Here is a 27,985-nt window from a genome sequence, read left to right as displayed (position 1 = left end):
CCATTTGGCCGTGGTGCCTCCGAAAAGTGATTGTATTTCACTGCCAAGATGGCAGTGCCCTTTTTTTCTCTTGGCCCTAGTGCCCTATATGTGTCTGTCATCTGCTCCTGTTAAGCAAGGTACACGAAAAGTGGCATAGAAAGAGGCATACACATCGTTCAATGATCATTCATATTCGACTGGAACACTGTGCCGCACCACCCAAATGCATGGCATGCATGTATATGTGTGCACTGTGTGTATGTGGGATATCGTACACTCAGCCCTCCGTGCAACAGCGGCCTGGCCCAGCCTGGCCCGCACCATCCACACTGCACGATCGCAAGCGCGGCAGAGTTAGTGTTGCCAGGCAACACCCACTGGTTTATCCAACAACTTAACATAACAGCGCATACCCAAGCCAAGCATTTTAATGTACCATACAATAACATTGGTTCAAAACTAAGTGCTCATCAACGTGTACGCGTTCACGGTATATCGAGAGCTCCACATTTTTCATACACATGGGACAGTTGTATGGTCATGGCAGTATTTTAACTAACACCGCAATGTAGTGTTTGCAGTTTAGAGCCATTCACCGCGCGAGATCCGAACTGTATATATTCAACATTGATCGGGACTACCCTGATTCTAACTTACATTGTTGTGTGCAAAATTACCAAGTTGACTGGCCTGGCCAGTTTTTGTGGTAGGCAAAATGTCGAGGAAAGAACGGCTGCAGTCAAAACAGACCAAAGCCTTTCAACACTCGGCTGCTGGACGTGTTCAGGTATATTGCGTATCCTACTTTTTCTTAGGCCTCAATGAATATTGATTTTCATGCAAAAATTTTGGGATGGCATTAATGCCCAGAACTTTGGTACGCTGATGGCATTAATGCCCTCAGGTTTAGCATTAGTGCCCTCTATTTCAGCCAGTCCACCAATGCCACATGGCAGTGCCCTAAAATGAGACGAGACCTGTGATCCCCTGTAACACAAGTATCAATCTTAGATCCTTTATCAGCTGACTTACCGCTACATTTGCATTAGGTGTAAGGTTTGAATCTCTGGACATAGATTGGTACGGCATTGAGTAGGGGTCCTTGGATTTGCCTGTATGGAAAGAAAATCAAAGAACACCAAAATTATTATCCATAAAATCAGCAAAGAGGAATGTACAAGCCGTCTGCAAGTTGTTGGCGTATGTAACTAGAGGAGATCCAGGTAACGGAAATATAAAACCTTCATGACATTTTGACCACACCAAACTTGTAAATGTGGTGTGCACACGAGCCTTTCAAACTTGTATGAAAACCGTACAATTACACCGTGACATTATGGGTTTGCGATCAAACCTATGATTCTACGCCTGATGTCTGTTTTCCTGCTTCTCCTTTCTTGTTCCCTGCTTAAATCTAATGCCATTATTTCCCAAACACAGGTACAAAATAAAAGCACACTTGAAGGGCTGATGTGGAATTGACAGATTTGTAAGACCAAGTTTCCTTTCACCTTGATAAATCTTAAACATGCAAAACCCAACAGATTGAGCCATATTTTGGATCTTACATAGGGAGATTCTCTACTATTGATTTAAATACAAGTTAATATATTTATTAGATGGAAGCCGGGATTACAAAATAGGCACAGTAAGCACTGTGACTAGGACCTAGGAAAAGTTGGGGCCTGAGAAAAATTTGAGGAAAAATTTTGGGAAAGCTTCAGACTAGTTTGTACAGCATAGTATCAACCTGAATTTCAAAACTCCAGTGTTTACCTGCACTGTTAAAATGGTGCTGGTGTCTTCCACAGAGTACACGGCCAATGTGCTTCATGTTTATGATACAGTTAATCTGGCCCTGGTTAGATTACATTTATAACCCATACCTGTTGTAACAGTTCATTAAGGCAGAAAAATATATCTCAAGCACACCTTACCATCGCATTGGATACACCACAGTCATTCCACCAAGTTGCAAAATGCCGGTTTGGGGCATCGCTCTCCAAAACCAACAGCAACATGAACAACATGAATTTTCAAGCAGTACTGTACATGACAGGTGATGTCAGACAACATGCATTTTCTGTAGAAATTCTCCATTATCAAACTTCAGTCAACTTTTTGCAATTAACATGTTGTACCTCATTATATATTTTGGATGAAGCTAAACTTACAGATTATTTTTGCTGGTTGAAAGGTATGAGACCTGGCAGACATGCTGGTGTAGTGGGATTGATTTAAAACAGTAAGGGAATGAAGAGAACCACATCTTCCCAATTATTTTCAGTCAATTTTGTGCTATTTTCTTAATAACTCATTTCTTAATTAAGGTCTTTCTGGGGGGCTTTAAATTATATCTGTTGAAGAACATGCTGAATTTTCTTTGCGGTTAAGCAAAGTTTAGAATCAAGTCATCTGGTAAAAATATTTTTATTCAAAACTTCAAATAGATTCAAACCCCTTTGATTTGCACTGGTAGCTAACCAAAGTGTCCACAAAATGTGCAGTCTGTTTAATTATACTCAAGTGATAAACAATGACAAATAAATAATACATAAATCTGAAGGTGCAAATTTGCATTTTAAATACCCAAAACAGCTCTTTTAGAAGTTCTAAAAAAATGACATTTTGGTTCATTTTTGGAAGAATGTGCCATATACAATAAACATTGTCCCCCACCCTCCCCCCAAAAAATAGTACGCAGAAATTTAGGGAAAATGTTGCGGAGTAACGATGACCTCCAAAAAATTTACAAAATAACTTTATTGTTCAATTGAATGTGGTGGTGCAGGAGTACAACGAACAGTCTACTCCATAATGTAAGCTACTGCATTCATATTTAATAGGCAAAGGAAGGAACCATTGCCATTGATTGATACAAGAAATGTAAGCAATACAGGAAGTAAACCAAGCACACTGTAGCAGCCAAGCAGGAAGCTGTTGCCAGGCTATGGCAGTCAATGGACAGTTTCCTCTGCAATATTTACATATTAATGGCAAATTGACTTGAACAAGAAAAATACATGCAAAACCAAGGCTATTAGCTTGTATTTGGAATAGCATTAATAAACTGCAGTGCTTCAAGTACAGTTTTCCTGCTATTAAAGCATGTCTTACCCTAAGAGTCCTCAATTTTTCACCTGTAACAGGACTGAGCACTGTCGGGGTGAGCTGTGCTTTAATGTTGGGAAAATAATTATCAACCACACCAAGCAGTAAAAAGGGAAAAAAATCTAAATGATTTCATTCTGTTAAATGTATACATGTACATCTTAACCTCATTTTGAATAATAATCATACACACAACCTGTTATGTGTAAATAAGTAGCAACATAAATGACTGAATTTTCCTTTTTCTGTACTTAAAAAAAATTAATAGATTTTTCTCTCACCATATAAATACCACATGGTAAAACTACATGTACACATATATACATACATAACATGTATGTACAACACATAAGTTTGACAAATGTATAATTCACATTATATTCATGTCTGCACTGACACAAACACAAGGAGTCTCTCCAAAAACTTTTTAAAAAACCTCATGTGTCTTATGTCAGCTAACTTAAAGGCATAGGATGAAAACCATCTCAACCTTCTGAACATGCACCCTTCCGTTAGCGTTTTAAACAAATGCATACCTAACAAAAACCAAGAAAACCTGTTTTTTTCCAGTTGTTTCGCACAAGTAAATTTCAGTAGTTTCCTTATGTTTTGGCACCAGGTCAAAGTGAAGATCAGATCAAACTGACTCCAAGAACGAGAAGATCCATTTTTTTTTTTGCTACTGTATTAGAATGGTTCCCTGTGCAGTCCATTTCACCAGGAGGATCCAGTGTAACTGTACTGCATGTTGCATGCGATTTTTAAGTGATGACTCAACAAAAACTTGATTTCATGACTCTACCAGTACTTCCAGTAAGGACTACCTTAAAGGTGAAACATGAAAGGAGATGGACCCACATTGAACAAAGTGCAGGAATTCCACTTTTTCTTTAACTTTTTTTTTGCAAGCAAGTGCTGGCCCCTTTTGGGGGGTAGGCCACCACACATTTGAACAAGCCAGAGTGTGTGCTGTGACTGAAATTGCTTTCTACTAAATGATCGCTATATCAAACATTTTGTGTGACCCCATTATATTTGTTATAGCAGCGTTCAATCATTTCTTGGAAATAGTGCCGTCTTTTGCATGGACTTTAATTTTTTCCTTTTTATGGAAATTGGAATGTTCCAATTTTAGGCCTATCAAAACTTGAAAATAAGAACAGTTCTGATTAAATTGGAACAGTTTACAGGTATGCATACAAGCATGTGCTATAATACATGTAAAGCAAAACTGAGCACAAAGTCTGAGGGATTCGCACGAAATTGTAAAAAAATACGAATGATGTCATCAGTTTCAAATTTCACACATGCGTTGTCTGCATGAAAGTCATCATACAAGTATCTGCCAATTTTTAGGTGATAAAAAAAAAAAGAATGGTTGAAATTATTCATTACAAAAGTTCAAAAGGAATAGAAATCCTCAACACGGCAAGAAGTATTGTTCATCTGTTAAATCTTGCAAAATCATGGCTGATAATACCCTGGAAGTGAGAAGCTATTACAGTGATTATAATGTGCAATTGTGTGCATTATTGCAATTGATTTTGTATATGGTTTGTTCATCAACTATACGCCAGACAACACAACCAAATATTCGGATATTCAATTGAACTGAAGGTCGAATATTCAAATAGTGTATTATTCGAATTGACACAGCCCTTAATCACACCATGAGACTCTGGTACCAATGACCACATTCCAATACAATCAAATTTGTGCCATCGTGATTCTTCTGACACACAATGGAATAATATTATGGGTAGCACTTAACTAAATTAGAACTAAGTTAATGTAGTGGGTATATCTTCTGATAGAAATGACCATGAAATTACTTCCTCACTGACAAATTTGACAGTGAGCAAATTAGGTTACTAAGTGGTTGCTTGTGCATAGCAAGGTTCTTTATATAATGGCTATAGTTTTAGAGAAACAAATTCAATCGAGGTTCCCATGTGGGCAGGAGAAAAAGTAGATAGATATTAAATTACTGCATTTCAACTAGATGTACTCTTACACACTTCCGAAAAAAATACAGATCTTCATGTACTCCAATGGAAGCCATGATAACAAACACCAAATTCTTAAACATTTGGCTACAGGAATATTGAAAAACTCCCTTTGGCTTTTGAATTATATGTAGTAAAGAGAAAAACTTTTAAATTTACACTCAGATGTTTTTTAAAGTTTAAAAACTAAATATTACACAATAATTAGGACTGATGATAATCACTTAAAGAGTGAAGAAAAATTTAAGTCCTCCTCGGAAAAGGTCAATGGAAAATCTTGTCTATGTAGGTAATAGGCATAATATCTCAGCATGCATGTAATAAACTAGCCATTGCTGTATGCACCTGGCAAATATCTCATGGAAAGCCACATTTTGCTCATCTCGACACAAAATAAACACATGACATGGAAACAGCATACACAAAAAGTGATATTTGAACATGTTGCAATGTTTCAATGACATTTGAATGACATTTCACATTGTTGAATAAGCCTTTTGCGAGTTACGTTTGAATAAAATCTGGTTACACCAAGTTCTTTCATACACATGAACATAACAATTTGAATTCTCCATGCTAAAGAGAAAGTTGCTTTTACTTTGCCACACATTTTGTCAAATTGACTTTCCCAAGCAGAAATTTACTTGTACGTGAAAACAAAAGAATTCATGGGCCAAAAAAATTAAGCTAGACTACCTCCTGTTCTTCCTTAACAGTCCCAAATCCTACGATTTTACATACACCCTAGGGGATTAGGGTTAAATGACATCATGCTTCGGCTTTTGGTTATGGAAATGTTTATTAGCATAAAATCTGAAATGTTAAAATTTTTCCCTGTTACTACTATAAAGGATGTGGAAAGTCATTGTAACATTTAAACAAAGCATTGCTTCATGTATTCATGCTATACAGTCATTTGCAAAAGTTAGGACCACCCATAGAAAATGCATTAATCTGAAGGAAAACCAAACTGATACCAATCAATCATGGCAACTTATGTTTATTTTCACTGTGTAACCTTGGTACCTCGGTTGAACATTTTTGACTACATTCCATGATTTGACATGTTAACAGTCTAATATCCAGTGTTCCCTCCTTTATTTCTGATTGCTTAGACTGGCTTTTTTTCCAAAGCTGCCTTACAGACAAAATGTCATACAAGACCTGCCTTTGCAAAAAGTTTCATTCAAATAGGTATATAGCACTACATGCTATGTTATGCACCATGTGTAAAATCATGTTAAGTAATCATTCAGTGAGACAGTGTAATGCAGGCCCAGTGACAGAAATACTAATAAAATTCCAGGGGGTCTTAAAACTTTTGCAAATGACTGTAAAGATCCTATGACATGGTTCCTTGATCATTCATGATCAGTGGTTTACTCACATTTATCCAAACCATACATGTACTTACACGAAGGCCTATGTATCTTAAATACACAAATTCACAGCCATCATTGAGTTTATTTCCCCACACGTATTGCTCAAGCTAAATGTTATTTCCATCTATCAGTGCGTTGTACATGTATCTGAAATTAGACTTTTTAATTCCAATTCGCTCTTTCCTGGGGGAAAAGGGTACATGTACAGTGTATGTATGGTATGTAATTACCACATCTCAAACAAAAACATACCAATGAGTGCCAGATCCAGCATATCTGAAGAGGGGGCAAATAAAGTGAAACCTGAACACACAAATGAGGGGTATAGTTTGCTACTCAGGATGAACATATCTGTCTTAAACTTAGAAATTTGGAACAGAAGAAAAAGAAAAGTGTCTAAAAATGGGGTGGCACCAATTGTGCCCACTCTGGATGCAATACTCAATGAGAAATTCTATTGAACATTGGTCCTCATGCAATATTCAGTATCAAACATGAAACTTGAGAGAATCTCACACCACCTTTTTTGGGGGTATACTAAAAAGACAAATAAAGTCATGCCAAGTAGGGTACTTGCAACCTGACTGCTGATTAAGGCAGCATCACAAAATTGACCAACCGTTCCATGTCAGGGACATCCCCCGTGATCATGGAGAGCACACCAGTCCCTACCAAACAAAAGACCCCTTGACAACCGGGCACACCCACAGACGAAATGCAATATGTAAGGCTTATGTAAATTACTAGTCTCATGAAAACGCCCAATATTCTGCAGATACCTGGCTCAGAAAAAAAAAATGCTTCCCAGTTACTCACTGTACAGCCAGCGATTGATCATGAAAGAATTGCTTTTGTGCATTTTTTAACAGAAAAGATAGAGAAACAATAACAGTATATACATTTCTTGTCGCTGTTGGGAAACAAAAGTCACTGATCCTCAATCGTCGGTAAAGTTACGTGCTTGCCGAGCACGCGAAATACCTTGGTAGTACGATCACTGGGTGGCCTTCGATAAGACATCCGAAAATTATCAGCATGCAGAACAGCAAGCATGACCCGGCGCAGAGTTCAATCCCTGTTTCATGAAGTTTGTTTTATAATTGTTACTGACATTTCAGAACATGATTTATTATGTAAATATCTGGATTACGTTTCTGTTGTAAGTTTTCATTTTTTATACCACTTCAGCATATGAACTGGGCACCAAAGCTGGTCTGCATTGTCTCCCGTATGCAAAGCAATGGTCGGTACAAAAATGTCCGGTGGATCAAAAGAAGGAGACTGTTTTTTGGTTAGAAAGCCCATGGATGGCATGAGGCAGATGCTGTGTGACTCCCAACATAGATGTCCCTCAGCAATGGAGAGGGCTTGAAGTTTAGAACCCCTCCTGGAAGTGGCCATGGCAAACGGAAAGCTGGCTTAACACTGGTATGCAGCAGGGTGGCATTACCTGGTAGTTCAAATCCGGCATCAATGAGCATCTTTAGAACTTTTCTCAAGTCCCATGACATGGCTAAGCGCTTTACATGTGGGCGTAATAAACATATCATGCAGGAGGTGATGAAAGGCATGTTATCAGAAATAGTGGAGCCATCCATGAAGCCAGAATGTATGACAGCTAAAGCTGATCTATAGTTGCAGATCGTGGAGACTTGTAGGCCAGAATTGAAAAGGTACATGAAAAAGTCTGCAATAGCACTTAAAGGAGCATCGGTAGAGGCCACAACATGTTTGTTGTTACAGGTAATGAAATGGCATATTCAGCTGTCGTACACTTTGTGGGTGGAAGAGCATCGTCCCCGTGTGGCCATAGCTGCAGCATCGCCAGAAAGTCCCACCAAGCAGAAGGATCATTTGACAATGTCCAGCACGTTAGGTGGAGATCTTCTGGTGCCAGATGGAGAATCCCTAACTTCAGCTGCCGAAAAGACATGTCTGGTCTCGTCAGAAGGATGGATGGCCGGTGAACCAGCAGTCTGGTCAGCCTAGGGAAGCGAGGCTGATGCAGCCAGAAAGGAGTGATGAGTAGGTTCTGACAGCGTTCGCACTCTATCTTAGATAGATGACCCATGAAACCAGAGAGGTGGGAGGAAAGACGTACGCTAATAGGCCAGTCCAATCGATCTGCAAGGCATCTGTAGCCTGCACTTGCAGGTGAGGCGTTCTGGTGAAAAATCACAGGAGTAGGGCGTTGTCTGCTGATGCGAAGAGACCAATGTGAGGTCTCTCTGTTGCTGAGAACAGAGATTTTATGTTGGCATGAGGGGTCCATTCTGTTGGACGAATCGTGCCGTGGGGCAAAGCTATGGTATTGTCAGGCCCTGAGATGTGGATCGCTTGCACATTGAGTGATCCATTGCCCAATGGAAAATTTCCCATGTCGGGACACACAGCTGGAGGGAGCATGTACCGCCTTGACGACTAATGCACGCTACCGCCGTGGAGTTGTCCAAGCAGATCAAGACATTTTTCCCCTCGATGTGCACAAGGAAATGACGTAGGGCGTTGAAGACAGCCTGTAGTTCCGGGACATTGATGTGATTTCTTTGGAATTGGGTGCCCCTGTTCCATGATACTTGATGTGGAGGAAGGGAGGCCCCCCCCATCTGAAAGATTAAGCGTCGGTCAAAATGACTTCAGATTTGGCTCACCGGAATGGGAGCCCAGCAAGCAAGTGGTCCTTTTTTAGCCACCACAGGAGATGTTGATGGACATCCTCTGAAAAGTAAACCGGTAACTCAACGGGTTGTGTCTTGCGCCGATGGCAAGAGAGTAGATGGATCTGGAGTGGTCTCATGTGGAGTCTGCACCGGGGTATCAGGTCCCCATACTGGCCTTTAAGCCGAGAAGACGGAGCCAAGCAAAGGTGGGTGGCGACTGTGACAAGCGGAAAAGAGAAACACAGTTTTGAAGATTGTTGACTCGGTCGGTCATTGGAGTTAATATCGCCCTATGGAGATCGACTATTGCCCCAAGATATGTCAGAAGCTGGGATGGTATCAGGTTGGACTTTTCTAAATTGATAAGAAAGCTGAGATGGGAAGTGAGGTCTGATGACCCAGTGATCCCCAGTTGAAAGCCCAAGCTGCGAATGGGCCACTGTGGTTTGGAAGCCCCGGTGGCATAAAGACCCAAAGTGTTGGTGGGTGCTGGAGTGTCAAGCCTCAGCAGCACACAAGGTGGGGTGGGCCCTCACACTTCTGGGAAGCCCAGCCCAGTGACTTTGGTATCTGGGAGAGGAGAATGCATGGAGGCCGCCAGAGAACTCATCTTCTTAACCGATGTCGAACGGCAGGTGGTGTTCTTCGGGGTCGCCAGGGGAACACTGGTTGGAACGCTGCATGGATTCCTCTGGGCCATGGCGGTCGAAGGGAGTGGCGTACGATTACGGTAGGATGGACTCAGGAGACGTATGATGGGGCACTTTCTCGGGAGGCCAGGTTGGCTCACCAGACAAGCAATTGACTAAGGAAACAGAGTCCTTGCCAGATCCTGGTGGTGTCCCTGCTCGGGTCTTCCACAGTCAATCACGGAGCTTCCCCATCAGCTCCCTGAGGCCGAAGGAACCAGGCGCCTGGCCAGATCCTGGATGAAACCCCCTGGATGAATGCAAGGCCCTTCTCCTCATCCCAGTAGCCAGAGAAGATAGGGGAGTTTAACAGATCCTGACAGTTACCCCTTGATTTCAACCAAGCTAAGGCCTATCATTTATCAGCAAGGTAGACAAAAGCGTAGCTGGAACCCACCTCTTAGTACTGAGAGTAAAGACCTGCAGGGTGCCATCAGAAAAACTGAAGAAAAAAACAAAATATTCACCAAAAAAACACTCTCACCAACCAATAGATGAAAACCAAGGTAAGACTTCATGCACAAAGGAAGGAGAGATGATCACATCGACACAGAACCGTGTAGCAAAAATGGAAAACTTGATAAATCGAAGATGATTCAAAAGACATGCCTGTTATGTTAAGGCGCTGAGAAAAGAAGGACCACCATGGCAGCGAAGCTGCATTGCAATACACTACAGGGTGCAGACCACTAATTCAAGTAAGAATTTCTGGCCAACTCACAAGCATTAAAAGTGCCCCCATAGTATCTCTTGAACAAGGAGATTCTTTGGCCCCCAAAATGGTGAGATTGTGTAAATCCTTGCCAGGATCAACTCCCTGGGTCTTTGAACTTTCATATGAGAGCAGAATGGCTAAAAACTACAGTTGAAAAATGGTGCTAAGTGCCCGAGAAAGTTGAGGGTTGCCCTTGAAAATGGCTGCAATCAGACTTCGGAAAATCACTTTTTGGGGGGGTGATTTTGTTTTGTGGGAATAATTAAAAATGTAATTGGTTAACCCACAAAAACTTGAAAAGAAATTGAAAGATTAGTGACCAGACAAGAATTTCATTTGTGTTTCAGAAATCTCATCAGACTTCGGAAAATCACTTTTTTGGGGGGGGGTGATTTTGTTTTGTGGGAATAATTAAAAATGTAATTGGTTAACCCACAAAAACTTGAAAAGAAATTGAAAGATTAGTGACCAGACAAGAATTTCATTTGTGTTTCAGAAATCTCAGGGATGTTGGCGTGCATGTTATTGGGCCCTGAACAGTGCTGATTTTTCAATGGGATTTGAATTAGTGGACTGTACCTTACAGGTGATCAAGTCTTCTCAGCAAATAATAATAGGTGCAAGGGAAATTTGCATATGTAGTGACTGTTTAGGATAATATAGCGCCATAGACTCTTGGTATTTGATTCCTGTACTCATTAAAAACCATAGATTATTTTCTATTTTAATATTAAAATCTCGGAATTGAGGTGCACATTGTACATCTACAAATCATTTCAATGATTCTCTAATGAGCAGGATATATAGTATTCACTGAGCTAAAACTTCTCAGGCACCCTTATTTATTACATTTGAGTAATTTTGTTGCCTTAAAGGTAGTGCTCACCATTGGTAAAATCCTCCACATCCGACTACTTTATAATCCTGAGAAATCCTGAAGTACATAAGAGCCTTAATCAGTCTGTAAAACATTTCAACCCAGAATGAAAAAAACAGACATTTTGTTCTCTTTTTTCATGATGGTCGGCTGACCATTGTATAAGAGTTCATTTCACTTTGCACATCACATTCTTTAACAAGCGCCATTTTTCTTGTGGGTAGTGTTTGCAGATGTTGTGGGAGTCTCCATTAATGAACGGTCAAACCTAAAAGAAGCTAAAAAATATGCCTCCCTCCAATAGGTTTTGCTTGATTTTAGCAGGTTTGGTAGTAAACATTGGTAAATTGCTGTTGACTTAATACATAAGGCCTAGAGAGACACTACTGAATTATGTGGGGTATGGGGCAGAAAGGCATGAGACTTGTGACCATTTGCAGTTTGTGGGAATAACTAAAAATGTAATCGGTTAACTCACAGAAAATTAAAATGAAATTGAAAGCTTAGGGATGGATCAAACAATAATTTAATTTGTGTTTCAGAAACCTCAGGGATGTTGGTATGCATGTTATAGGGCCCTGAGCAATGCTGATTTTACACGTTTCCAATGGGGCTCAAATTAGTGGACTGCACCCTGAATGGAGATCCACAGGGGTGGTTCAGTGCAGTCTGAGCTCCCCCCCCCCCAAAAAAAAAATTTGCTTAATTTTGTTAGGTTTGGTAGCACTTTCATCTGATAACCCCAAAATGCATAGACCCATCCATACCAATTCATTCAAGTTCCAACAGTTGGAGTTTGGCAGGTTTAGTACTGTTGCCTGTACAAGGCCTGTCGGAGCCTGGCAGGTTCAGTGCTGTTGCCCGTCCAAAGCCCGTTGGAGTATGGCAGGTTTTGTGCTGTTGCCTGTCCAAAGCCTGTTGGAGTCTGGGCAGATTTAGTACTGTTGCCTGTACAAGGCCTGTCGGAGCCAGGCAGGTTCAGTGCTGTTACCTGTCCAAAGCCTGTTGGAGTCTGGCAAGTTTGATCCCAGTATTAAATTGCAGACCCTGTATGCAAGTGTTGAAATCTATTGGGTTTGGTATGCTTTCTAGTGCAAGAGCCGAAGGGGTTAGGGTCAACATTATTTTCACCACAACAAATAACTAAAATTGACAGAAATGTTAGGGGAAATCTGATTTTTTTAACAAACAGCCCTGAACAAATTTGTCAAATACACGTAGTAGGTGTGGCCAAGCACTGCTTTGCCCCAAACGTGATTAGCTTGTTGCTTTTGGGTAGGTTTCTCTGTGTGATAAAATGGAGAGCTGAATCCAGTGTCAATTAAATTTGTGAGTGAAGAATTATTTCCAAAGAAACTCAGAGAATTGCAACAATCAATTCCACGATACTCTGAACTGTTATTTTACTAAGTGTGTTGCAATCTGTGCTAAATTTACTTAACCCAGCCTGGATGGGCCAGCCACATTCAACGATTATGCACTGAATGCTCCTGACCAGTTTTGAAATGCTGGCACCTTGAAATTTTTGTCCGAAAGACTCTGTCAACTCGTTATGAACGTTGAATGGATGCATGTACTTGTTAACATTTTGTTTTCACATAAAATCTTCAATAAAGAATAGTTTTGATGAAAAATAATGTGTCTTTTCAGAGTTCTGTTTCAGTGTATCTCAATGGTCTTGACATCAACTGTGTCCCCATTCCTGATATAAAGTGTATGACCAAGTATCCCCACTCAGCCAAAACCCAACAGTGTACTGCCTGTTGGAGTTTGTTGGGCGGTGTACAGATACAACAAGTAGACTGCTGGAATCCGGCGGGTTGAGTTCACACACCCCACCCAGCAGCGACAGAGTGTTGGAATTTGACGGGTTGAGTCAGCCTTCTAGAAAAAATGCTGAGGGGATTAGGGTTAAAATATGAATAAAATACCTGCACACAATATCAGCCTAAAAACAGGTGCACGATGAACACCAATGGTTGAACACACCCTGCTCCTTTTTTCTGATGAACTGAAGGAAAGAGTTCCATGAACGGATGCCGCTTTACACCCTGTGCACAAACCCTATAAGAGTGGTGTGAAAAATTGTTTCCAAGTACACAAATTGGTATTTTCCCTTGTAAATTGAACTTCTCTTGACATGTTTGTGCTTTCTGATGGCTAATAGATCACTGTCGGGACTGAGGAATAATTACATACATATGTGTATGGAACTCTTTCCCAACTGAATTCAGTGAAAGTATATGGCCTTTATTTTGCTTGCACAAGTGTGAACACTTGTGTTGGCTTTCTTGTTACTAGCCAATGGATATGTTGATGTACCCTAATGTGGCACACCTTGCCAGAGCAACACTTTTACCTTAAATTTCATCATAAATGAAATCGGGAACTCCCAATATTCTGATTCAATAATCTTATTAACAAAAATCTTGACCCGCTAGATCAAGACCAGGCCTTCGAGACTGAAACTTCTGCAGGTCGAGACCGAGACCACGACAGCCGAGACCGAGACCAACCATAAACCAATGTAAATGGGGACAAACATATGGCAGTACAATTAAGAACAAAAGAAATAGTATGAAAACATTAGCATAAATGTACACACAAATACATGTAGGTCAAATATTTGTTAATTAAAGAATGTCTCAGTTCTTTTATCAGTAATACTGCTCTACTTTTACCCTGGTCTGGTCATTTTCAACTCGAGTGTCCCAAAACATTAAAATAAATATCTTTAGGCTGTGTTTTTGTAAGCAAAATACTGAAAAACAAATATCCAAAAAAGATGTACTGTAACGAAACTACTAAAACAACACCTACCACATAGAGATGGAATGAAAGCACTTTCACACGTGCACACAATTCATAGCGTGCGCACACATACACACTGGTTCCCGTCCCGGCCCTATGTTCAGCAGGAGACTACGTAGGGAACGAGAACCAGTCTAGTGTGCGAATTCCGCTATTCACAACCTCGTCTCCATGGTGTCAAGCAGCATGGCTACTCTGGACTGGAAACAGAGTAACAACTTGGGACAAGGTTGCATCATGCTGCATTGACTAGTCTTCATTCCAGCATTGATTTCATTGTTGCTTGCAAAAAATCTGAACATTACTGTGTTGTATTTATATCAGTGGTTGAAGATTTGACTCGAGCAGAGGTAATTTTGTGCATTTTGTTATGGTCTCGCCTGGTCTCGAGGGGGAGACCTTAGACTATGGCATCCGAGACCAAGACCAAGACCGGCACTTTCGAGACCAAGACCGGCCCTCCCAAGTGTAGAGACCATGGACAGATTAGCTTGAGATGTCCGTTGTGTACCAGAGGCACAGTCTCTCATTGTTTATTGGACCCCCCTTTTTTTTAAGTAAGCCTACTTCTGTTTAGTGTACAGTGAGTGCACTGATGTGGGATGTGACATGGAACAGCAGTTGGGAAACTACCTGTTGCATAATCTTTCCTGGAAGCCACATGGGCCTAGTGCATGAGGAGTTGGAGTCTTTGTCCTCAGCTGAGTCATTCTGACTCTACATTTTGAAGAGTGAACATCGACTGCAACACCTCAACTCACTAGCGTCCATGTGCTGTTCCTTTTCTTACAGGTATGTTGTACTTCTTATTTTTCGGCTATAACTTGTCTGGTTATTTATGCTCCTATACTTTAATTAGCATTTTATATTGGATGTTGCCTATGATTTGTTTAAACTGTATTGATAGATTTGTGTCTGGTTGAACAACTCAGACATTTGAACTGAGCACATGGGCAGAATATGCCGGAGAACAAAGGAGTAGGGTTCTCTCAATGCAAGGTCCCTTTTCGTGTAGATATTTAGAAAAAGTAAGTTTTGCACAGATGTATTGTAATTTCTTCAGTCTCTATTCTTTCCATTTCTTGTGCTTAGACTCTGTTACTGAACTCTTATCTTTCTTTTTTGTGAACCTTGCTGTTCTTTCCCTTCACTCTCTGACTCCAAGAACTTTCCCTGCTTTTACTCATGGACTGAAGTATGAAATATGGGCAATTATTGTACAGTAGTGATTGTAATTAGGAAAGGCACTGGTTGAGAATTAAGGTTCGGCGTGATAGACTTTTCATGTTTTTCCTTCTTTTGTACCTATATTTTTGTTGACCCTAAAATGCAGTCCTTCCTCAACCTGGTTGCTAGAATTGGATACGATAATAATGTGAAGCATCCGAAGGACAGGTTCTTACATCCAGCGTGTGTAATTCTGATAGAGAAGCTGAGATATGTAATTTTAAAGTATGAGAATGTTTGGGAAGTTGGCCTCACCAGTTTGGATTTCTGCCAGTTTCCTTTGTCTGAGGCCATGAGGCAGACTTCTCCATTAGTTCTGTGTGCAGCATGGGGAAAGCCAGCCATGCATAGATAATTAGGGCCCAGGAAGTGCTGAGATAAACAGTTAGTGCTTGGAGCAGGTTCAGTATCGATTTAGGTTGTAGAATCGATTATACTGTGACACTGACCTTCTGCTTGAATCGATATTTTATCGATTCTGGAATCGATTTCTGGATTCAGTTTGTGTTTTGATGATTTCCTGGAGAAATATGTTGATTTTGTAAACAGAGTTTCTATGTAAACAAGCCTTTGTGACTTTGATTCGATGCTATTTAGGCTGTGTTTTGTTAAATGGTTTTCATGTATGATGTAAAGTTAGCTGAGTCATTCTGACTCTACATTTTGAAGAGTGAACATCGACTGCAACACCTCAACTCACTAGCGTCCATGTGCTGTTCCTTTTCTTACAGAGTGAAACTCTTTTAATGTACACCTTTGGTGTAACACTTTGTGTTCCCCGGGGTGCAACATTTGGCGACCACGAAGGGACAGGTGTGTTCATCCCATCATCATCCATCCAGGGATGAATGACAGCGCCTGTCCAGCGACACCGAGCCCAGAAATGATGTGGTAGCAGTGGGGCGAGGCCTGACATCACGACCTGTTGAGAAAGGAGCTGGTGTTAGCTGAGAGCGTGATTCCGGAGCCATAGGAGAAGGGGAACAGGGGAGTCAGCCTGAGGGACCAACGAACCACGATTGGCCCAAGTGCATCCCACCAGCCCAATAGATGGCGACGACACCACAAGAGCTCTGCCAGCGCCTCTTGCAGCAGGTCAGTCAGTTGGGCCAGCTGCCCCTCCTCAAGGTGTGTCAACACCTTGATCTTCCTGGTTATGGCACCATTGAGGGAAAGGAAGACAGCCCGAAAATGCTGGTCAGGAAGATCTCCCGTCATCTGCTGCGAGAGGAACTGGAGGAGCAGGAGGACGAGGGAATGTCGGCTTATCAAGAACTGCAGAACTGGCTCACTGAGTTTACGGCTGGAGATGATCCCTTGTCTTCAGCACCCCAGGTCTCTAGCCCTCCCTCCGACCAAAAGCCTGCTGATGTCACCACTTCCCCATCGCCAAACCACAGCCTACTGCATCTAACGAGGAGGGAGTTCAAGATTTCGGGCCAGATTGGTGAGCCAGGTCAGCGAGATAGGCTCACTTTCTCCAGCTTAGCTCACCAAATCGAGCATGGCCAGCTAAAGGGGCATACCGAGCACGAGATTGTGGAAGGCGTCATCAGGGCCGTGGTACCAGGATCGGCACTTCGGAGCTACCTCGAAGGGCGAGTGGGGCTGACGTTGCCCAAACTGCGTCACATTCTCCGTAGCCACTACCAAGAAAAGGACGCTACCGAGTTATATCATCGGCTATCGCGCCTAGCTCAAGATGGCAAAGAGTCGGCTCAAAGTTTTCTGATCCGTGCCCTCGACCTTAAGCAAAAGGTCATCTTTGCATCACAGGAGGCAGATTCCGGGCTGAAGTATGAACCCAGTCTGGTACAGCACATGTTCTTGCACGCACTTCTCACAGGGTTCAGGAGTGAAGCAGTAAGGAATGAACTTCGACCCCTGCTGCTGGACCCCAAGACACCTGACGAGGTTCTTTTTGAGAAGGCCAACATAGCAGCAAGCCATGAGATGGAGCGTCAAGAGAAATTGCACACCAAAGCTATCTCCGTCCACGAAGTCCAAAGCAATGCCCCCACTCAAGAGCAAAAGAAGAAGCCCAAGGAGGGCACTTTGATGACAGACATCGCCGAGCTGAAAGCAGGGATTGCAGAGATTGCTACCCTTAAGCAGCAAATCTCAGGCATTCAGGAGACTCTCACCAAGAAACCACAGGACCAGAGGCAACCCAGGCAAGTTAGCAGACGACAGTACTCCCAGAGGCAAGGCTGCCCTAACTGTGACAGACTGGGCAGGGGTGATCAGTGTGATCACTGCTTCAAGTGCGGGTCCAGCGATCACTTCGCAAGAGGGTGCCGGACAAGGAGACCGAGGTCGGGAAACGACGAGGGGTTACTGCCGAGGGACGGGCAGTAACCAGGGACGTCAAAGCCTCCAAGTCCCCCCATGTGTTCAATGTGTCTTCATCAAAGCAGACAGAAGTAGCCCGGCTCGTTGGTAAGAGGTGCCTAGTGAACTGTACCATACAGGGCGTAAAGACAAGAGCTTTGTGGGACACCGGAGCGCAGGTCTCCATCATACCAGCACAGTGGAGAGCAAACCATCTGCCAGGTTTGAATTTACGGCCCCTATCCGAACTTCTTGGAGGAGAAGAGCTCAGCCTTACAGCAGCAAATGGGTCCCCAATTCCCTATGATGGCTGGCTTGAGGTAACCTTTGGGTTGACAGCAGGGCGGGGACATGTCATCAGCGTTCCGGTTTTGGTGACTCGTTCTACCACAGAAGTTCCCATTATTGGATATAATGTGATTGAGGAGGTGGTAAAAGGTGGGGATGAAAGGGGTCACCCAGTTCGAGCTGTTGAGGCGGCATTTCCCTCCATGGCAAGGCGAGAACTGAAGGCGCTAGTCGACCTCATACAGGAGCCACAGCCCGAGATCTTCGGCAGTGTGCAAGTCAGAAAGGTGAATGTGACCATCCCCCAGCGAAGCTCCACTTGGGTAACTTGCCGAACAAGGTTGTGCGTACCAGTTCAGGACACCACAGTTCTCTTTGAACCGGCAGTGGGACCAGCACTCCCGGAAGATCTTCATGTGGACCCTTCGGTAGTAAAGCTGAGAAAAGAGGGAAGGCAAACATGTATCTCCGTCTTTGTGTCCAACCTCTCCAACTGTGACATCGTCCTCAAGAGACGTACAACTATTGGTTCTGTAGAGGGGATAATTTCAATGGAGCGACTACAGAACAGTCGCTCAGAGGAACACCTAACAAAAGCCGTCCACTCCATGACAGTGACACCAGCCACACGACACGATGGCAACTCATGGGTGCCCCCAGTTGATGTAAGCCACCTAGCAGAGCATGAGTGTGAAGCTGCCGTCCAGATGTTGCGAGAAGAGGCAGGAGCATTTGCTCGGGATGACCATGACATGGGCTGCATCACAGACCTAAAGATGCACATCCGTCTTCAAGATGACCGGCCAGTACAGAAAACATACTTGTCAATTCCGCCACCCCTATATGGAGAAGTGAAGTCCTACCTGAGAGACCTGATTGAACGAGGTTGGATTGAGAAATCAGAATCTCCCTACTCATCTCCCGTTGTCTGTGTGAGGAAAAAGGATGGATCTCTAAGGTTGTGTATCGACTATAGAGAGCTGAACCAGAAGACGATTCCAGACAGGCAGCCAATTCCACGCATCCAAGACGTACTTGATGGCCTTGGAGGAAACAGGTGGTTTTCGACCCTAGACCAGGGAAAGGCGTATCACCAAGGGTTTGTGGAGGAGGAGAGTCGCCCGAAGACAGCATTCATTACTCCTTGGGGTCTGTACCAATGGAACCGCATCCCGTTTGGCCTGACCAATGCCCCTGCAGTCTTTCAGAGGTGCATGGAGTCCTGTCTGGAGGGGTTGGTCGGAGAAATCGCCGTAGTGTACCTAGATGACATACTGGTGTATGGCACAACATTCGAGAGTCACCTTGAGAATCTTCGTCAAGTCCTGAGGCGTCTCCAAAACCACGGAGTTAAACTGAAGCCAAGTAAGTGCCGTCTTTTCCAGAAAGAGGTACGGTATCTTGGTCGAATCATCTCCAGCGATGGTTACAAAATGGACCCTGCTGACACTGAGGCGGTCGAGGCGCTAAGGACCAAGACACCCGCTACAGTTGGTGAGCTACGCAAGTTCCTTGGCCTACTCGGATATTATCGGCAGTATATACAAGATTTCTCGAGGAAGGCGAAGCCCCTGTACGACCTCCTGAGAAACCCCACTCCTGAGGGTACCACAACGAACAGCAACACTCCGACCCGAGGGAAGTCCAAACACAAAGCGACCTCCAGTAAGAACATTGGACAGTTACCATCTAGACAGAAGATAGAGTGGACAGCGAAGCACCAACAAGCGCTAGAAGGCCTGCTGGATTGCCTCACTCGTCCCCCAGTGATGAGCTTTCCCGATCATGACAAACCGTTTGTCCTGCATACAGATGCCTCCAACGACGGACTGGGCGCAGTTCTTTATCAGGAAAAAAACGGCAAAATGAGAGTGATAGGATATGGATCCCGAACGCTCAGCCCTGCAGAGAAAAACTACTATCTCCACTCTGGGAAGCTGGAATTCCTTGCACTGAAGTGGGCAATAACGGACAAGTTCCGTGATTATTTGTTCTATGCGCCCTCATTCACAGTGTTCACTGACAATAATCCACTCACTTATGTCCTTACATCGGCCAAACTAAATGCGACAGGACACCGGTGGGTAGCCGAACTCGCTGACTTCAACTTCAAGATTAGATATCGCCCAGGACGGAACAATGCCGACGCAGATGTGCTGTCTCGCTTCCCACTGGATGTCAGCGAGTACATGGCTCAGTGTACAGAGGAGGTAACAACGGACCACATCAGTGCAGCAGCCAATGCAGTCATAGCCAGGCAATCAGTCTTTTGCCCATGGATCACAGCGGTTACAGCTGACACGTCCTGCCCTGATGATGAGACAACATCGACCCAACAAATCAGTAAACAAGAGCTGAAGACAGCCCAGCAAGCCGACAATGTCATTGGCCCCGTTCTTCGTCACGTTACCAGTGGACAACGACCAGATAGACAGGATCGGGCAGGTGAACACCCAGACACCACTATTCTTCTCCGTGACTGGTGTAAGCTGAGTGTCGACAAGGATGGGGTGTTACTTCGCAAATCAGGCAAAAGATCCCAACTCATCCTTCCTCGCCAGTACCATTACTTGGTGTACAAGGAGTTGCACGAGGAAATGGGTCATCTTGGTGCAGAGCGAGTCATCCACCTAGCCCGAGAACGCTTCTACTGGCCCCACATGCAGCGAGACATTGAACATCATGTCACGAGGGTCTGCAGATGCCTCAAGCAACGCAAGCCAAACCGCCAGACTCGTGAGCCGCTCCACAGCATAGTGACGACAGCCCCCTTTGAGATGGTGTCCATTGATTTCGTACATCTGGAAAGGAGTGTGGGAGGGTATGAGTATATCCTGGTGGTGATGGACCATTTCACCCGGTTCGCCCAAGCATACCCGACCACCAACAAGTCGGGCAGAACAGCAGCTGACAAAATCTTTAACGATTTTGTCCTACGGTTCGGTTTCCCCCATAAACTCCATCACGACCAGGGGAGGGAATTTGAAAACCAACTGTTCCAGAGGTTACAGACACTGTGCGGCATTTCACCATCCAGAACGACCCCATACCACCCACAAGGAAACGGTCAGGTTGAGCGATTCAATCGAACCCTTCTGGGGATGTTACGCACCCTACCGGAGAAGGAAAAGTCCCGCTGGAAGGAGTCGGTGAACAAGATGGTGCACGCATATAACTGTACTCGTTCCGATGCCATGGGGTTTTCACCGTTTTTCCTTCTATATGGCCGTCAACCTCGCCTGCCCGTTGACCTGATGTTTGGGTTGGAGCAGAAAACAGAGCCCCTGAAGGACCACCAAGAATTCAGCCAGCGCTGGAGAAGACAAATGGAGGAAGCCTACGAATTGGCCAGGCAAGCAGCAGCGAAGAATTCTGCACGGGGTAAAAGCCACTATGATCGTAGAGAGCACAGTAGCATTCTTCATCCTGGTGATAGAGTACTTGTGCGGAACCTCGGTGAGACGAGTGGCCCAGGCAAGCTGCGAGCCCATTGGGAAAAGGAAGTTCACACTGTGATCAAACGGCTCAGTGATGACTCCCCAGTCTATGAACTTCGCCCTGAGAGCGGGAGAGGAAGAACGAGGACCCTTCATCGAAATTTGCTACTGCCCTGCAATTATTTGATGGCAGAAGAGAAGGATGAACCTCAAACGTTGTCCAGTACTAGGAGCAGACGGGCCCAGAAACCCCTACCCCAACCAGCACCCCGCACCAGAAGACAGCCCCCGAGTACGGCACTGCTGGAGAGTGACTCAGATAGCTCTGATGATGGGTGTCTAATTCAGCTACGACCAGTCCCAGCCCCCCGCAGACGCCAGCAGCCAGGTAGAACCACTAGCACTACTTCTTCCCTGAACCACAACGCAGAGGTCTTCATTCCGGCTGAACATGGGAAGAAAGGGGTAAAACAGGTAGCCCCTGAGCCAATCATCAGCCATGAGCCAGTGGTCCAACCGCGGCCAGTGGTCAGCCCTGAGCCTGCAGTACGCCCTGAACTAGTGACTAGCTCCGAGGCAGGGGTCAACCCCGATCCAGTCGCCAGCCTGGGGCCAGCTGCCAACCCTGAGCCAGCGGTTAGGCCGGAGACAGTCACCAGCCCTGAGCCAGACGTAACCCCTGAGTCAGTCGTCAGCTCACAGTCAGACGTAAACTCTCAACCAGTCGTCAGCTCCGAACCAGGCACCAGTCCAGAGCCAGTCATCAGTCCAGAGCCAGTCATCAGTCCAGAGGCAGCCTTCCACCCTGAGACAGCCTCTAAGCCTGAGACAGCATTGAGCCCTGAGCCATCTGTCAACCCAGCACCCGCGGCTGCCCCCGTCCCAGTTAGGCCAGCAGCAACTGTCCCGGAACCCCCGGAAGAATGCCCCAGTTACCCAACAAGACAACGGCATCCCCCACAGCGGCTGATGTATGGACAGTTGGGTGAGTCACAATGGGGACAAGGCGTCAACCTGGTCAGCATGGGAAGTTGTAGGCCCTACCCCCAGAATGCACCACTATGGCCCTCTCCAGTGATGACAGCACCAGCCCCTGCTCCGTGGGTGTGGCCCCCACACCTGATGCCAGGAACTCCCCCCATGATGACAACTGGGCCCGCCCATCCATTAGGATTGCAGCTATGGCCACAATGGTGCACAGTTCCAGCAGCCCAGCAAACTGCCAGCTAAGAGCCTTCAGGGACACTCCACTTGAACTGACTACAAGTAGCACTTAACGTGACACAATGTGTTTTTTTTTGGCTGGATTGAAATCTGTTCCATTTTTTATTTTTTTTATTTACAGTACCAGCCTAATGTTGAGGACAACATTAAATTTTTTCAGGGGAGAGTGTAGAGACCATGGACAGATTAGCTTGAGATGTCCGTTGTGTACCAGAGGCACAGTCTCTCATTGTTTATTGGACCCCCCTTTTTTTTAAGTAAGCCTACTTCTGTTTAGTGTACAGTGAGTGCACTGATGTGGGATGTGACATGGAACAGCAGTTGGGAAACTACCTGTTGCATAATCTTTCCTGGAAGCCACATGGGCCTAGTGCATGAGGAGTTGGAGTCTTTGTCCTCAGCTGAGTCATTCTGACTCTACATTTTGAAGAGTGAACATCGACTGCAACACCTCAACTCACTAGCGTCCATGTGCTGTTCCTTTTCTTACAGGTATGTTGTACTTCTTATTTTTCGGCTATAACTTGTCTGGTTATTTATGCTCCTATACTTTAATTAGCATTTTATATTGGATGTTGCCTATGATTTGTTTAAACTGTATTGATAGATTTGTGTCTGGTTGAACAACTCAGACATTTGAACTGAGCACATGGGCAGAATATGCCGGAGAACAAAGGAGTAGGGTTCTCTCAATGCAAGGTCCCTTTTCGTGTAGATATTTAGAAAAAGTAAGTTTTGCACAGATGTATTGTAATTTCTTCAGTCTCTATTCTTTCCATTTCTTGTGCTTAGACTCTGTTACTGAACTCTTATCTTTCTTTTTTGTGAACCTTGCTGTTCTTTCCCTTCACTCTCTGACTCCAAGAACTTTCCCTGCTTTTACTCATGGACTGAAGTATGAAATATGGGCAATTATTGTACAGTAGTGATTGTAATTAGGAAAGGCACTGGTTGAGAATTAAGGTTCGGCGTGATAGACTTTTCATGTTTTTCCTTCTTTTGTACCTATATTTTTGTTGACCCTAAAATGCAGTCCTTCCTCAACCTGGTTGCTAGAATTGGATACGATAATAATGTGAAGCATCCGAAGGACAGGTTCTTACATCCAGCGTGTGTAATTCTGATAGAGAAGCTGAGATATGTAATTTTAAAGTATGAGAATGTTTGGGAAGTTGGCCTCACCAGTTTGGATTTCTGCCAGTTTCCTTTGTCTGAGGCCATGAGGCAGACTTCTCCATTAGTTCTGTGTGCAGCATGGGGAAAGCCAGCCATGCATAGATAATTAGGGCCCAGGAAGTGCTGAGATAAACAGTTAGTGCTTGGAGCAGGTTCAGTATCGATTTAGGTTGTAGAATCGATTATACTGTGACACTGACCTTCTGCTTGAATCGATATTTTATCGATTCTGGAATCGATTTCTGGATTCAGTTTGTGTTTTGATGATTTCCTGGAGAAATATGTTGATTTTGTAAACAGAGTTTCTATGTAAACAAGCCTTTGTGACTTTGATTCGATGCTATTTAGGCTGTGTTTTGTTAAATGGTTTTCATGTATGATGTAAAGTTAGCTGAGTCATTCTGACTCTACATTTTGAAGAGTGAACATCGACTGCAACACCTCAACTCACTAGCGTCCATGTGCTGTTCCTTTTCTTACAGAGTGAAACTCTTTTAATGTACACCTTTGGTGTAACACTTTGTGTTCCCCGGGGTGCAACACAAGACCAAGACTTTGACACGGCGAGACCAAGACCGATACCGCAAAAAAAGGTCTCGAGACCGAAACCAGGTCTCGAGACCTACAACACTGATGTCAAAGTGTTTACACCAGAGGACTTGATTTCAAAACTTCTCTCAACAAGAAGGAAAATTCAGTATATTTTTTGACTGATATATTTTAAAGCACTTGAGAAATAACTTTTAAAAAATATAAGCCACAAAAAAGAGCACAAAATTGACTGAAAATGATGAGAAAAGTTTGGCTCTCTTCATTCTCTTATCGTTAATAATCATTCTCACTATACAAGCATATCTGCCAGGTCTTATACCTTTCAACCACTAAAAATTATCTTGAAGTTTGGCTGCATCAAAAATTTATAATGAGTACAATGTTCGTTGTGAACGTCATATTTAACAGAATTTTTATGACGTTCAAAAATTTTGACAAAAAATGCATGACATATGAGAATGCCGAAAACACTGTCCCATGTAGTGCTTGAAAATTCCATGCACGATGTTCATTTTGCCGCTTATTTTGGAGATATCCCCACTGAAAACTAAATTAAAATTAACAACTCTGAGCATTAGATTTTCCTCACGAAATGTATTTTATGTTTCGGACATCTTTTTTTTTGAACGTCATTCTGAATGACCGATTTTCTTTCGAGAAACCCTGGTCCAAAGAGAAAAATCGCAGAGCATGGCCATTCCGTGGAGGGGCTCATGTATATTGAATGAAAAAGAGGGCGCACTATCTGGGTTGATGGCCATAATGCAGCGAAACGTTTCTCTAAAGCTTGTGTTGTACATCTATTGGATTTTACTCACTGTTTTTTTGCAGTTGATTTTTTTTACACTAATGACAGAATCGAATGACGTTCATGACTGCCGACTTTGGGACGTGATTACTTGTGAGAGGTATTTTTTACTTTCGTGATTATGTTTTTTATATGTGTAACTATTATCACCTTTCACCACATATAAATCTGTGTAAAATAACCGCAGGGATTATCACTCCTCAGTAAATTCTATTGGCTAGGATTTCAACAGGTTGTTCACGTCTGTCAAAAATGCTGACGTTCGAAACTTTAATTAATTAACTGCAATTAAGATGAAAGATGGACATGGTCATCATTGTTCCAGATATCTTTCCTCATTACATCAGACAGTGGGAATTAATTCACTTCTGTTCACTTAAAAAAAAAATGAACCCCCAAAGTTGAATATTATCTAATGGTCCATATTTTGAGGAACCTGCCTTATACGTTTTCCTTTTCGTTTTTGTTTTTGCAATACGGTCAGTCCCCTTCAGTAGGTCTCTTTGAAGCAGGACTGTAACAGTAGGTAACAGATCTTGCTGACTGTGAAGGTAGCCATGGAATAGCTCAAGGCACCTTCAGTTGGTAGGGGGTGTTTCCCAACTTGGCACAGTTTATATGCCCTAAGCAGGAAAGGCCAGGAGCCCACAGAGAAGTTCCTGGGTCTTTTGGAGAGTAGGCCAATCAAGGTGTAATTACCTGCAACTGGGATCTTGCTGAGGCCTGGGGTCTTACACTTTGTCAATTACCAATTGTCTTGAAACCAAGTCTGGACTGTTAACCACATGGTCAGTGACATACTCCAGGGGTTAGCAGTTCATGCCTATGTTTTTATTGTTAGGCTTCTGCCCAAGAAACCGGATATTTAATTATTTCGCTGGTGAATCAAGTATCCGGGTTATTTTAGATCAAATATTCATGAATGGACTTACAATGAATCATGAAATAAGGCTTCAAAAGATTTTGCTTATGATTTTGCTCATAATACATATTGTGAGCCACCAACCATTCATCTTGAAGACACTTTTCAACATCAACATCAACAATTTGAACATTATTTTTCAGTCAATCAGTTCTTTACCATTACTGTACTGTGCCACATATATAATGCAAATTAACTCCTTATTCCAAAATTCCATAATCACACATACACTACATCGCAACTGAAAGTTAAGCTGTGAATGGAAATTCCTATCACGCCTTTTCCCTTCCCAAAGAATTCATATTCATTTCACAAACTGCAAAAAACTTTTCTTGAAGTGAAATATTCTCACAGATTTTCCAGCAAGTGGGAAAAGATATTCAGACTTTTGTACTTTTTGTAAGTGGTAAAATGCATGCATTTTCACAGATTTTCCTGGAAGTGGGGAAAAGATTTTCACAGATTTTCCTACAAGTGAGAAAAGGTTCTCACAAATTTTGGCATAATTAGGAAACACTTTTACAGATTTTCCCACAAGTGGGAAAAAGGGAGAATTTTTGTTTACACTTAGTTTTCTGTACTAATTTGTATACATGTATCCATACACATACATATCAATATTGTAGTCATTTGGCTTATGTGTTTAAGGTTATGTGTTCTGAGTACTTCAAAAATGTACATCTCCAAACATGGAAATCAGAGAATCATCAATCAAAGGCAGAAGTACAATGTTTCATTTGCTGGAATTCGAAGGAGAGTCAAGGCCGTTTATTTCTCGGTTTGGGTCAAGATACAAGGTCCAACATACACGTACCATTGAACCCTTGATTTAGTGCTAAGATTGGCTCCCGGCTAAACAATTATAGTGTATCTAATTCAGCAGCATGAACCAGTGTAAGAGCACTGCAAGTGCATTACGCCCTTTGGATGCAGGGAAAGAATTCAAGCCCCACTGAACACTATCAAATCAACAAAGTTTGAGGCTGAATTTGCTGGAATTCCTCAAATTCAGATTATTATCTTGTCCTTAATCTTTCCATTTCTGTTCAATTTTTGATGGGTTGGCCAATTACGTTTTAAATTTTTTCATACCAAACCCCCCCCCAAAAAAGAGTGACAATAGCCAAGCTTGCTCGACCCCATTTCCAAAATGACGTCCCTCTACTATCGAGCATTTGGGACAATTTTTCAATCATAATTATTATGAATTCTGCCCTTGGATGGAAGCTCCCAAAACCAAGGAGTTTATCCAGGTGTATATTCAAACAATCCCACCATTTTTCAGCCAAGAGCAAGTTCAGACAGAAACTACAGTTCAATCAGTGGTCGAATGCTTTTTAATAATGCGCATGCACAATTCAGGTACACTCAAACAACCCTGGTCAGTCAATTTTTTTAAATTTCATCGTTACATTTCACCTGTGGCTGTGATACTCACGGCATACATGAAAATCTGAAATCTCATACAAATATTTTCATATGAATGGCTCCCTCTGTAATGATAAATGAAATGGGTTATTGATAACCAGCGCTGCAACCATGCCCTTGAGCCTGGTCCCAAATGGTTGACTAGATAGTTCACATCATTCATTGTTCAGGCGGTATTAGTCAAACTATACTTAACTACATTCATCGATTGAACTTACCCCAAAGAATCTCCTTTTTCAAAGAAACTTGGGTACTTTGCAAGCTACTGACTTGGCAGAAATTAACAGATAAGGGAATCCACTTGGGATTCCACACGTAGCACTTGAAGAACTTTGCTATTGACTCATGAACATTGATCT

At 43.1% G+C, this 27,985-nt stretch overlaps 1 protein-coding gene across 7 annotated transcripts in view; it reads right to left on the bottom strand.

The window, feature by feature from the left end:
• LOC110977378 (transcription factor 12-like) overlaps positions 1-27,985 on the bottom strand; it is a 219,064-nt gene that overhangs the window by 125,961 nt on the left and 65,118 nt on the right. For all 7 annotated transcript variants that reach the window (XM_022231438.2, XM_022231442.2, XM_022231440.2 and 4 more), the window contains one exon: positions 1,015-1,094. In XM_022231438.2, coding sequence (XP_022087130.1) covers positions 1,015-1,094 — 80 coding nt within the window. The remainder of the gene's footprint in view (positions 1-1,014; positions 1,095-27,985) is intronic.

This window comes from Acanthaster planci, linkage group LG08 (assembly GCF_054643075.1).
Source record: "Acanthaster planci isolate LZ-2023a linkage group LG08, COTS_SCS, whole genome shotgun sequence".
Taxonomy (NCBI): Eukaryota; Metazoa; Echinodermata; class Asteroidea; order Valvatida; family Acanthasteridae; genus Acanthaster; species Acanthaster planci.
The sequence above is the reverse complement of the archived record's forward strand: the minus strand, read 5'-3'. Positions and strand labels throughout refer to the sequence as shown.